Here is a 14025-nt window from a genome sequence, read left to right as displayed (position 1 = left end):
TAATCAAAATTGGTATATCAGTATAAATTATTTGTTATTCAGCACATTATGACTAATAATTGTTAAATGCATGTATTTAGAGAAAGAAAACCTTTAATCTTTATCAGATATAAATTACAGTTTACAAAACATGAACGCGTATATAGTGCCTTTATTTAAATGTATGTAATTAAATGTATGATAATTATTTAGATTAAGGGACTCTCTCTCGATGATCTTGACATATTAGGTATGAGAAAAAGTTCGTGGCGTTTTTCTTGTTATGGCATTAAAAAACACCACGAACTTTTTCCCACACCTAATGTTGTCAAGATCATGATTCTGAGTGACCTCCTACAGGTTTAGCCATCGCTCGTTATTCGTTAAAAATTTTGTTAGTAACAATTAAAGTAATTATTTCTGTTTTGCGTGAAAACTCAAATGTCTAGGCTTGGGGGGCGGGGGGGGGGAGTATGGCGGGAAGTATAAACCGATTAGGGGAATGATTTTCCATGCGAAGCGAGATCCACTTTATCTCCTCATTACTTAAGGATATCTGACTTTTCGCATGAAACTCCACTTCTACTCTTATCCAATGGCGTAACGACTTTTTATGTGGGTGGATCTTGCTTCGTGTAGAAAGTTAAACACTTCTAGGCAGGGGGAAGAAGTGAGATGGAGCTCATTTGAAAAATTAGATTCCCCCTTAGTCAGGGAGAATTGGAATCGTTTTGCATGCAAAATCAAATGTCCCTATATAGAGGGGAAGATGTGATGGATCTTGTTACGCATAGAAAAATATCGACCGCTCTTGTCTATTTTTTCGCGCAAAGCGGATGAAATAATTATTAACTTTGAATTAACTTTTTAATGAATAATGAGCAACAGCTAAAATCTATTGGAAGTCATTCAGAGTCATGATTTTGATAATATATGTCAACATCAAGATCATCGGAGGGGGGGGGGAGGAGGAGAGGGTCCCCTAATTTAAACAATCATTAAATTTATAAATATGGATTTATTTAATATGATGAAAATTGAACTGAGTGTACAGAATATTTTTCAAAGAATTTTTGAATATAATAAATTCCTATATATAAACAAATTATATAAATCATAATATAATTTTTATTCAAAATAAACTTAAAAATAAACTTTTTACTAGAAACTAATTTTTGAAACTAATTTTTATAACTAATTTTTTGAAAAATGTTATGTTACTATTAATATATGTACTATAAAACATTCTGTGTCATGAAGACTTATGTATCAGCAGTTTCTGCTTAAAGACAAGACTAAATATTATTTGTAAGGGGATATTAAATCGATAATGTAGTAATTTTCTCAATAATCTAATATTTCTCAGTATTAAAGTTGCATTTTCTTATAAAGACTATTTTATATAATCGAGATCAAAATATAAAATGATGATTATTATAAAAATATAAAATAATGCTTCGATTTTTTTAATTTCTACTTATTTTCCACAAGTGATATCTTATCGAGCATCTATTCTCTGTGACTAAGGAAGAAATAGATATCAAATAAAAATAGAAGCAAGAGAATGTTGAAGCTAGAAAAAATGTTTCTGAATAAAATTATCGTTATAAAATTAACAATTTATCTATTTCTTCTTGTATATATGTAAAATGATGTTTTTAATCGCTTCAATTACTTTAAACTCTTATTCAAAATAGGAGTCGACTGGAAATCTTTGACAATTCCTGCGTGCCTGCCCATCACTACTGATTACTTCCCAGATAAACGGAGTTTACAAAACGATTATGTTGTATCGGACTACAATCTTCTTCCAGATGATGTTAACGCTGATTTTGCTCAACAACGAGCAATATATAAAAAACCGCTTACAACTGTCGAAGTATTTAAAGAGTTGGTCTCACAGCGTTTGGCACAAGTATAAATAAAGCACTTAGTTTTATGTATTTTTATGTAATTTTTATGTAATTAATCTATGTATGTTTTGGAATAATCATATTATATTAAGAAGATCATATTATATTAAGGGTTTCCAGCTAATTATTTTACCATCACTTAACAAGAATCAAAATAATGCCGCTGGTAGCAATACCGTTCCAGCAATTAGTACAGTAATGCGTGGCAGACAGACTGAATCCGAACCTAAAGAAGAATATCTACTTAGTATTGGAAGAATTTTTCATAAAATATCACTGTTTGATAATTCTATAACAGTTACAAGATACCGTCCACGGTAAATATTATATAATTATAATTTATAATTTGATATTGAAATTTTTTTTCAACTAATTAATTGCATTGAAATTTAATACATTTCTTTATGTATTTAATTTTTAGTTTTTCAACCGGTTCAAAATTAATTTTGTCTATGATTATTATTTAATATCATTTTATAATTAAATTAAATTATATGTGTATACAATTTATTTTATTTTCTTGCATATAAAACTTTTCTAAACCTTTTCTAAAACTTTCTAATGGATTAATATATTGAAAATAAGATATAAACTTGTATTTAATACATAAAAAAAACATGTAAGTAAATTTTAATTATAATTAACGTTTTTTCAATGAAACACATTACACAAACACATAAATTCTAATATACAACAAATATTAGTAATAATTATGTTTGCAGGCATCCTTATCCACCCTTTAATATTCATTATCAATATCGATTTCATGCTCCGCATCATGATACGTATGAAGTCTCACGTGTGTCTTTTACCACAGAAAAACTTGAGACTTATAACTGGAATTATCTGGATCATTACATTTGCACACGAGGTCATACTGATTTTGCTTTAGTGGAAGTGAGTCGATTTCTAAAAGTCTGGGTATTATTAAGATAATACTAACTTAGATGTTTCATTTTATTTTAGGATCTTAAATATATTTTCTTTCAGGCTCTCAAATATTGGAGATTTCGAGTATTTCTGTTACCATATAATAATCCTGCGACTCGCAAAATTTTAGAAGGTTCTCCAAGATGTGATATATACACTACGCTTAGTAATGCTGAACAAGCATCATTGATGGACGGTTTTTTGCGCTTTATCGAGGGCTGGCTGAACAAAATACGACGACCGAATCCCAATAAAAACTGGGTAATTTTTCCCTCTCTTTGTATTTGTTATATATTTAAAGATAAATTAGTGATTCCCAAATTATTATTTATTTTAAATGTATAATTATTAATTTGACAAATAATAGAAGACGTTTCAAAAAGTAGTTGCATTGTAGTAACAAAACTTTATACTAAAAAAATATTGTCTATTTTTTTAAATTTCTAATCTTACAAGGGGAATATTAAGATAACTAATCTTCGATTTAGCTGAATTATACTATGTGTGTACATATATAATAATACATTATCAGGGAATGGAACTAACTCATTACTTACGACAAAGTTACAGATAGAAGTTACTTTTTTTTAGGTATCTTTACTGGTAACTGCAACGATAATGTAGTTACATTTTTTTGGTAACAGTAACGAATTTTATAGTTACTTTTATACTTATTTTATACACGATTGGACACGATTCGATTGGACACAAGCCATAGCGCTTAAGATTAGAAAGTCCCTAGGCATCTATTTGCTGCGATTGGTGGTCGATTTTAAAAAAGTAACGGAAAAATAATGAAAAGTTATTTTCTCAAGTAACGGTAACTACAATGAGTTACTTCTAAACTCGATAACTAGTAACGGTAACTTGTTACTTTTTCTACTTAGTAACGAATAACTGTAACTTGTTACTTTTAAAAAGTAACTTTCCATTTTCTTATTATGTATTAGGTATCCCACAATTTGTGATTGAAATTTTAAATATATATTCCTGACTTAAAAATAGGACAAAAATCCAAAATGTTGAGGCTATAATAGTTTTTAATTAATTCGTTATACATATTTAAAATAATTCGTTATACATATTTATTATTTTTCCTGTAATATTTATCGTGTAATATTTTTATGTTATATGTCCTGTAATATTTTTATGTATGTTGCACATGTAATTATTTTTTTTAAACATGATTAGTGAAGTATTTCAACATTATTGTATACGTTTTTACTTCAATCTCACGTAGGGTGAACATAGGCGTATAAACATTCACTTGTGTGATGTACGCGTGCGAAATATCAGCTCTGTAATTAGTTAACATTAATCGCTATTAATTAAAAAACTATTATAGACTCAACATTTTATTAGGATTTTTATCTCATTTTTAAGTTAGGAATATGTTATTAAAATTTCGATTATTAATTATGGGATACCCTGTATATACATATATAATAAGGCGCACTTGCATATAGTTCAATTGCACATACCATTCACATTGGCCGGTGTTCCTAATATTTTTTTTACTGTTTTACTAATCAGATTATATTATTTTAAGCCTTCGTGGTCACAATTCTCCTGAGAATTTTATGTTAATCGCACAGGAAGTAAAATGACCTCAATATTTTAATTGATTGCCATATTTACAGCTTTTGTTCTTTAAAATCGCCAAAATTAATGAACATATTTTAAACATTGTAAAATATGGAAATGCACTATGCAGCATGTGGCTTTTTAAACTTTTTAATTGTAACATATTTAAAAACAATCCCAAAGGCTAACATTCAAGAAACATGCAATTGAAGGTTGCACAAAAAAGATTATTTTAAAGTTCGAATAAATGGCAGTTTAAGTCCCGTTTAAAAAAAGATCTTAGAAATATAAAGTCTTATACCTTTTTTGGGTGTCCCCTGAACTTCAGGTCACCATGAAAGATTAAATTAGCCAGTTAACGATGTAGAATTAATAAATTCATACATCGTTCATCATATAATAAGTTCAGTTCTCCGATTAATTTGTGTTAAAGTTATAGGATGCACTTTTTAAGGTGATATTAAGGTGATGGAGTGACGGCCGAACTTGATCGATGTCGATAGTACAGACTTTTTAAATTCTAAATAAAAAAAGTCGACAACATCTTTAATTCATTTTTTACATTATATTCTGTCTCACTTAAACGTATATACATATGTCTTTAATTAACATATTGCAACACTATCTCTTGCAAGATTGAACACTAAAAACCACTGCTAAACACAGACTGTTTGCATGCACTGGTAAAACCGTTTAGTAAAAACCGTTTTAATTAAAAGTGATTGTTGGTGCCTGTTTACACGATTAGGCGCATTTTATCCCAAACATAAAGTAATTTTATAGAACTTGAAACCTGAGACAAAATATCCTTTGTCATTTCTTAATCTTAACATCTAAAGTTGGTAACATCGAATTTTGATACATTAAACCGATTGAAGACCATTTATACCGGCTTTCTTAAAACGGTTTAATAACGCTAAATCTATTTCAGAAGAGGTTTAGATTTAAAACGGTTTTAATAACATCGGTATTAATTCGGGAGTAAGCGCGTCTCAAAACTAACATTAGTAGGCACGTCCTGGTCATTTTGACTGAAATATATTTTTACACATATATGTGTTTTAACTAGAATACATATATGATTATAATGATATGATTATTATTATAAATAATAATTAATAAGAAAATGAGACTACAAACATTAATTATACTAACGTAAATAAATTTATACTATTGCGTACCGAGACGGACGTTTCTGTCTCGGCTTAGGTGTTACCTAATCCGAGGCGACTCATCCCTAATTTTTGTCAAAGTTTTGCCGAGTTTTTCGTGATTGTTTGCTTCTTTTTGATTGTTTCTTTCTTTGTGCCTGCATTTTTGAAATAATTTATGACTAGATCGTGGTCGGGCTGGGTACGAAAGCCAATAAACGAAAAAAAAGAAGACTAAGTGCGCGCGTTATCTTTTATATCGTTACAAACATATTAAATTTTATATACAATAAATAAATATGTTTATGTAATCTATTTTCGCATGTTATACGAAAAAACATTAACAAACATTTATGTAAAAATATAATTGTGCCAATAAATTGAAAGATATAAATAGAAAACGGAAGTGTACGACAAAATGACCATAGTGCGACTATTCTTAGGTTAAGGGATATTTACAGGACATCTAACATCGATTTTAACACCGGCGTTACTCTCGTGAATGCTTGCGAGACGCATCTTATAACTTTAACGGGTTTTCTATAATAAGTCATTGCCTAAGCTTTAAGAAATTGGTTAATCATAAGCGATTATTCTTCTTACATTCAATTGTGATTGGTTAATTTCTTATAATTTAAGATTTAAAACTTAAGCAATAACTTATTGTAGAAAGTCTATAACACGAATTAAGCTAAGAGCACAGACTCTTACATAACACATAACGCATAAAGCATAAGAAAATTAACCAATCAGAATCTTTTATTTTATGAAAAGAAAGGAAATAAAGAATTTTGATTGGTTTATTTTCTTATGGAAATTATGCATTACGCAAAAGTCTGTGCTTCTCACTTTAGTTGAAGGGCTGAACACAGACACGCATGTACGCACGCACGCAAACACACTACACTCACAAACACAATTTAGCTAAAACGGAGATTGCTCATCTTGATATTTCCCTTGTCAGTTTGTTTAAATTATCAGATTTTTGTTGTATTGTATAAAACTTGAACATATTGATATTGATATAAATCTTTTTAGGACATCCTATTATGTTTACAAATATTTTAATTACAGTTATTCCATTCTACATAATATTTATTTAAAGCTTGATAGTTTTGTTGTAAATTATGCTGTTGAGGAGATATGTTCTATTTTTTTATCTCAATATTTAAAAAACAAAAAAGATATAAAGATATTTCACGTATAAGAGTAATTTTCATAAAATTGGAATTTTTCTGTCTCACACTTTTAAATACATTTGAATACATTTGAATATTAAATTGTATTCTATTTTCATCATAGAGAAAAAGATAATTCTTTATAAAAACAGCTCAGATGATCTTGATTTTGAGATATGTTGTCAAAGTCTTGATTCTGAGACACTTTGTTTTAACAATTAGGTAATCTCTTATAATTTTTAAGATATTTACAGTTAAAGCTCCTGAGTACTCACTCCATATTGAGAAATGTATCATAAGCGACACATTGATTTTTCTTGTCATTTGTAAATAAAGAGAATTTGGATGAAATGAAATGATAACGTTGCTTTAAAATGCTTGTAAAAATGGACGAAAACTATCCTTATCTCTCTTGACAATCAGTAAATAGTTAATAAAAGGCACGTAAAGTGCATTTACTAGTTTTTACTCAATGCCTATTTTCATTTCACGAGTCTTTTTCGACTCTTTACTGACTGTCAGAGAAGACAAGGAGAGTCTTCGTCTATTTTTACAAGTGTTTTAAAACGATCTAATTATTTTGTTTCATTCAAATTCTTTTTATTTATAAATGATATGCAAGAAAATTCAACGTGTTATTTCTCGCTTACGATTCAATATGGCTGAAGTGATTACTCAGGAGCTTTAAAGTGTATAATTTCAATAAAAAAATTTAGTTAGAGAACAAACTCAGACAGACTTCGATTTTGATATATGTTATTGCTCATGAACTTGAGAAACTTTTCTTTCATATGTAGGCGATCTTTCATAGTTTCTGAGATTTAATCGGTTCTCGATTTACGGAAAAATTGTGAACCTATAAAATCTTACTCTTTACATCCCCGCTTGGCGGAAAGCACAGACTCTGTACAACTTGTAATACATAAGGTATAAGAAATTCGATCAATCAGAATTCTTCATGAAAAAGAAGAAAACAAAGGACTTTGATTAATTCATTTTCTAATACATTACATGTATTATACAAGAGTCTATGCTCCTCACTTAAAGATCATGGCACACAAAAAAAACTTAAACAATTAAGATATAAGTAGTAAGAAAATCAACTACCTCATTCATAATCTTGCCCAGCTGACCCTCCACCATTTCGAAAAACTGTATAGTTCAGAATTTGGAGCAATTTATAAGCTTCCAAACTCTGTAAAAAAAAAAATTTTGAGCTCGTCCCAATTAACAGGAATCTTAATTTAAAGATGGGAGTCCACTCAGTCCCCTCCTTCCCCTTAAAATTAACAATGGAAATTAACAATAAAAATCGCTCCTAGACCCAGAAGGCTCTTGACTAGTCGCAGCGGCCATGTTGGAATTGTGACGTCGAAGCGAAGAATGACACGTTAATTTATGTTGCGTGCCATTTTTAAATAAAGACAATTTGGATGAAACGAAATGACGAGATCACTTTAAAACACTTGTAAAAATCAATGAAAAATCCTTTCCTCCCTTGAAAATCGGTAAATGATCATAAAAAGTATATAAATTGAGCTTATATTCGGTAGAAATACACAATCCGGTTGTTGAAACGAGTAAAATATACGCTTTTACATATAAAATTCCAAAATAACTTTTAGTTTTTAGATAATTTGATAAGTATGAGACAAGTCACATTTTCACAATTAAGCAAATAGTAACGAAATGGGACGCAACATAAATTTCGTCGTCAAAACGTCACTTTTTCACGCCTATAAGTTCGGCTATTTATCATGCGGCGCTGTAATACACAACAAGGGCATGAGTCCATGTCCGTGTGCTTGCCTGCGAAAAAAATAAAAAGTTTATTCAAGTTTATTACTAAAAAAAAAAATCACGTTTGAGTATGACGTGCATTCTGATTAACAAATTTAAGTCACTTTAGCTATGTTTTTTTATTTAACATGCTAAAAAGTGTCCCATTGGACAATTAAATGTATAGAATTATCAGTACAAAATTGTTTTTGTGAATTTAATTGAAGATGTAAATATGATATATGTAAATAAATAATTTGCCAAATATTAATGTAACTGTTGAATATAATTGCAAAATATATTTTTCATAACACTAATTTAATACACTATATAATACTAATTTACTTTTATATTTGCGAAAGTTAGTGTTATATCTTTAACAGTTGCGCTAACATTTGACAAATTACTTATTAATTATTTGTTTACATAAGTCATATTTGCATCTGCAATTAAATTCACAACAAAAATTTTGTATTAATAATTCCGTACATTTAATTGTCCAATTGGACACTTTTTACAGCATATTAAATAAAGAAACATAGCTAATGTAATGACTTAAATTTGATAATCATGCGTTCCATACTCAAACGTGATTTTTTTAATAATAAACCGAAAAAATAAAAATTCAAGAAAGAAATAATTTCTTAAACTAAAAATTTCATGGTTACAATTCGAGATTTTTTAATAGCAAATTCAGTTTTTCCTTGATAAATTGATGTCGGAACTCTTAATCTTAAAAATTAGAGCTACAATGATTTTTTGAAAAAAAATTATTATCTCGGCTCCTAATAATCGGAGGATAATTTTTTTTTAAATTCGTAGAAAAATATCAGATTTCAAATGCTTCGCACGGCTATTTGATACGATGCATATTAACGAAATTATTTCTATTTTTTTATACGGAAAACGACTATCCACTTTTTAAAGTCGTTTTATAATAGTTTAATTACAAAAAATCGTTTATTATTAAATGATAGTGCAACTCTTGAAGAAGAAAAATTATCTCTGTAAATTGCTATGCGATTACTCAAAGATGAAGAAATTAAGTTTTCCGCAGATAGATTTTTAGTGAACAAATGGCTTTTTGCAAAAACTAATGAACATTTCAGGGCTTGATTTATTTGTCATTATGAGGATTACATTTTACGAGAATTTCAAAGTTTTATGTTTAAATCTCAATGAACAGAAAGCGAGTGAAAAAAAGCCTTTTTCAGTGTTTTTTATTTTTTTTTACTGAACTGATAAATCGAAATTTTAATATTCCACGTCTCATTTTATAGGTATTTCAAATATCTATATTTTTTATACCGAATTTTTTTCTATACAATCAATATCTTTCGTTTTATAAGCGAAAAACGTGCTTTTTGCAACTATTCGATTTTTTTCGCATATTTTCTTCACAAGTCTCAAACATACGCATTTCTTTCGAGACTTTCGTGAAGAGAAAGTGTTAGTTTATAATTTTTTTCCGGTAAAATTCTACTGAACTATTCTTGCTATTCGAGTTTATGAAGGAGAGATATACTATATAACGCGTATGAAAAGTCGTAAACAATTAAATATTTCGTAAAATGTTGCGTTTTAACATGATTTATATTATTCTGGATTAATGGGAGGAGTACACTATTACTACAATTTATTAAAATTTACATGTTATTTAGAATGCCCTTCGCCTCTTATTGATGTTTAGGCTGCCGAGCGGCCGAGAAAGCATTTTCGGTCGCTTGAAACAAGTGATTAGTGTGAGAAGGACTCGCTGTCTCGTTCACTCTCGGCGCGCCACAGACGAACACACGGACAAAAATAGTCCTTAATTTTTTAGCTGCAACCTCTTAAAAGGATAGGAGATGATTTTCCTGCAAGGAGTTGTAGCTCAAAAATCGATTTGTTTCGCGAGCTCCTAAATTAGCAGATAATTTCCTGTCATAAAATGATTTAATTTTTTATTCTGGAACATAGGTTTTTCTTGCGTAAAAAGGGCAAGGAGTGATTTTCCTGCTAAGGGGTTATACCATAGCTCAAAAATTAAGGATTATATATTTTTGTACCAAATTATGCCAGAATCATATTCATTAATGAAGTTTTAAATGTAATCTCATTTTCAATGGCTTACTTTCTTGAGTGTAGATTAGTTTTGGGATTGTTTTGGGAATAAGGGATAGAACTCGAAAATCGGAAGAGTACTGATTTAAGAGTTCAAATAGAGCTTCTAATTCTGAGCCTAGGAGTTTTCTATTGTTAATTTTAAAGGATGGAAGGGGGAGGGGGAAGGCTGAGTGACTCCCACCTTTAAATTAATTTCTATGGTTGAACCAGTGTACGCTTTTGGAACTTAAAATGAAATAGGTATGTTTGATATTTGTTGAAAGCGAGAAAGAGCCTTCTAATGCAGTCTAGTGCAGGAACAGAAAACAGACCATAAAATTCCTGCTAATCGGAACGAGCTCAAAAAAATTTTTTTGCGAGGTTTGGAAGCTCTTTAAATTGTTTTAAATTCTGAGCTATGCGTTTTTTTTATCTCGACATGATAGGTGGGGAGGGGGCAACAGATGGGACAAGGGTATTCATAACCTTGCTTTAAGAGACCCTAAGTCGTAAGCTGTAAGAAATTGACTTCAATCGATCTCAGTCGATTATTTTTCTCATATTCAATTGTGATTAGTTAATTTTTTAAAGTTTTTTTTTAACGGCTTATAGCCTCTTAAAGCAAGGTTGTGGACAAGATAAACATGTTGGATTGACTGTTGCTTACGTTATGATGTTACGATCTCTAATGCAGGGAATGGGAGCAACTCGTATTACTTGTGATGAAGTTACAATTACAAGTTATTTTTTTGATAACTTTACTGCCTTACTTTTTTTTAATTGTAACGATAATGTAATTACATTTTTTTATAACGATAATAAATTTTACAGTTATTTTTATCGTTACTTTGCACACTGTAAAGTTTCACTTCGTTCTTCCGTGCCCAGGACGTCGCCAATGATGCACGCTGGCGAGCGCGGCCGACTAGACGCGAAAGATTTGTGTTAGGGAAGGAGAGAGGATCAGATTAGAATAGCTGTTTGAGTTCAAGTCCATGAATACATTTATTCTCTACTGTACGATATAGAATTTAACGGAGCGCGAAAGAATCTTATATCCGTAAAAAGGATTTTTGAAATATATTTTAAGTAATAAAAACAAATAAATTACTGTTGCTTACGTAGGACTTATTTGTCCCACGATTCGTTTACGATTCGCTCCGACTCGCGCTGCTCGAATGCTCCGGAATATTCGCATCATGCGTGATCTGTCAGCCGCTAATTGGTTCCATTTGAGTCCGCGCGGCAGTGACGCTCCATCTAAGCAGTGGTGGTCGCCGAGATTTTCTTACACACGATTGGACACGATTTGATACATTTTTTCGACAGTTCGTTTGTGCACAAAATTATTATCTACAGCTTGATATCTGCGCACAAATATAAAATTAAGGTTAAGTTAAATAAAAAAATAATTTGTATCTTTTAAGCAGAGAATTTTTATTTTAAAACAGAGAATTTGTTTAAAACAGAGAATTTGTTTAAAACAGAATAATACATATAAGCAATCGAGCTGTAAGCAATAATACATGTAGGCAATCGAGCTGTAAGCAATAATGTATGTAGACAATCGAATTGTAGATAATAATACATGTAGGTTTCTCTGAAATTTTTGTTTGTAGAATTAATTGAGCTGAAATAAGAATTTTTGTGCGCAAATAAATTATCGATAAAAGTGATGTAGGCAAATGCTGTAGACAATCGATTTGTAGATAAAAGGAACCATCTCGCAACTAAGCGGTCAGTCGTGCGAACGTTTTGATGGATACTGTTAAATGGCATGGACTCGAATGAGTATTGCAGTGATTCGTGAAATCTCTTAACATTTACTGCGGTATTCTTAAATTGAATCCGATTGATGAGAAGTCAATTGCAAATTCGATACAACGTCATTTATATCCGTAAAAAGGATTTTTGAAATATATTTTAAATAATAAAAACAAATAAATTTATAAAATATAAATTTATAAAATCAATATTTAATTTAAAGTTAAATTATTTGAACAAATAATATTAAAACATCAATTGATAGATATTTCCAAAATTTCTTTTCTGTCACAATATTAGAAAAATTTACATGCGCATTAATAATAGAGATTTCACGAATCTTTGTAATACTCTTTTAGTAACGTGCCGTTTAACGGTATTCGTCAAAGTGTCTGTGCGGTTACGAGCACAAAGCATCGCAATATGTTATAAAATATTATAAGGTTCGACTGACTTTAGAACGGGCTTTATTCAACGTTAATACAAGAGACGAGGTTAGGATTATGTTGCAAGTTCAGTTTACGAGAGTAGATTGACTTAATCAGAACTAGAAGGATATTTACTTCGACTAAAGCAGTAGAGTTTCCTATAAATTCTAATGTGAGATAACGTGAGATTTTCATACCAAAAATACGTGATAGGGATAAAGATATATGACGATGACCCTAGAATCCGTTTGGAAATGGGTCATAAAATATTTGTAAGACTGAATTTCAAAGGGGTCTTCAGAGTAGATAAAAAAAAAGGAAAAATGATAGGTGAAACAAATAAAAAGAATAGCCGGAAATAAGATTGTAGAATAAGGAATATTTAGAAAAACATGTGTAGAAAACTTTATGTTAAAAACGTGATTTAACAATTGTTATGTGGCACATAACAGCGGCTAATCGCTTAGTTACGCCGCACTTGACGTCATCATTTTCATGTTCCATAATTGGACGTTTTCAAAGGATCACCGTTTAAAAACTATTGATAACATTTTATTATTGATTTTTAACTCACTTTTTTGTGAGAAATATGTGTTTTCTCTTGCGGTTGATCTGAATCACCCTCTATAGAGACACATAATATTATATTATAACTATATATATTATTATTATATATTATTATATATTATTGTCGAATTCGCTCATATTGCAAAGCAAAATATATGATAAAACAGTTAACAATCGAACTCAGTAAAGAAATTATAATTAAAGTTTTAATACATTTATTAAAAATAATAAAAAAATGAACAATGAACGTTTCGGAACCACGAATCCTTCAGCAAATTTAGCAATAAAGTAGAAAATTTTTCTTATCGATACATAATATGTATAATAGATTATTATTTTTATAATAGATTATTCATGGAATTCATGGAATTATATTGGTGATAAGAAATATAACAGAAAAATTGCTTGAAACCTTGTTTCAATCTTACTCGTTAAATCTTACGGTTAAATATATTTGCAGATTGTCAACTTATGTTCGCTTGACAATGAAAATTTGATGATCAAAACACTGGACTAATGTATTATTCACATTGGAAACAAGATTCCACATTTTAATTAGAACATTTTAATTAGAAGTTAATCTCAGTATCTATTGTAACAAGGTTTCAAGCAATTTTAATTGTTATTCATTTTTTATTATATCGTTAATTCCATTAATTAATTTATG

General features: G+C 29.6%; 1 protein-coding gene across 1 annotated transcript in view; it reads left to right on the top strand.

Annotated features, from left to right (window-relative positions):
• The window catches only part of LOC108693471 (DEP domain-containing protein 5), a 70592-nt gene that overhangs the window by 21706 nt on the left and 34861 nt on the right, over positions 1 to 14025 (top strand). The window contains 4 exon segments of the mRNA XM_018202445.1: positions 1677 to 1894; positions 2004 to 2209; positions 2615 to 2789; positions 2883 to 3083. Of these exon segments, the coding sequence (XP_018057934.1) occupies positions 1677 to 1894; positions 2004 to 2209; positions 2615 to 2789; positions 2883 to 3083 (800 nt within the window).

The sequence above is a fragment of the Atta colombica genome, unplaced genomic scaffold (genome assembly GCF_001594045.1).
Source record: "Atta colombica isolate Treedump-2 unplaced genomic scaffold, Acol1.0 scaffold9, whole genome shotgun sequence".
NCBI classification, from domain to species: Eukaryota; Metazoa; Arthropoda; class Insecta; order Hymenoptera; family Formicidae; genus Atta; species Atta colombica.
This window is presented reverse-complemented; position numbering and strand designations above follow the sequence as displayed.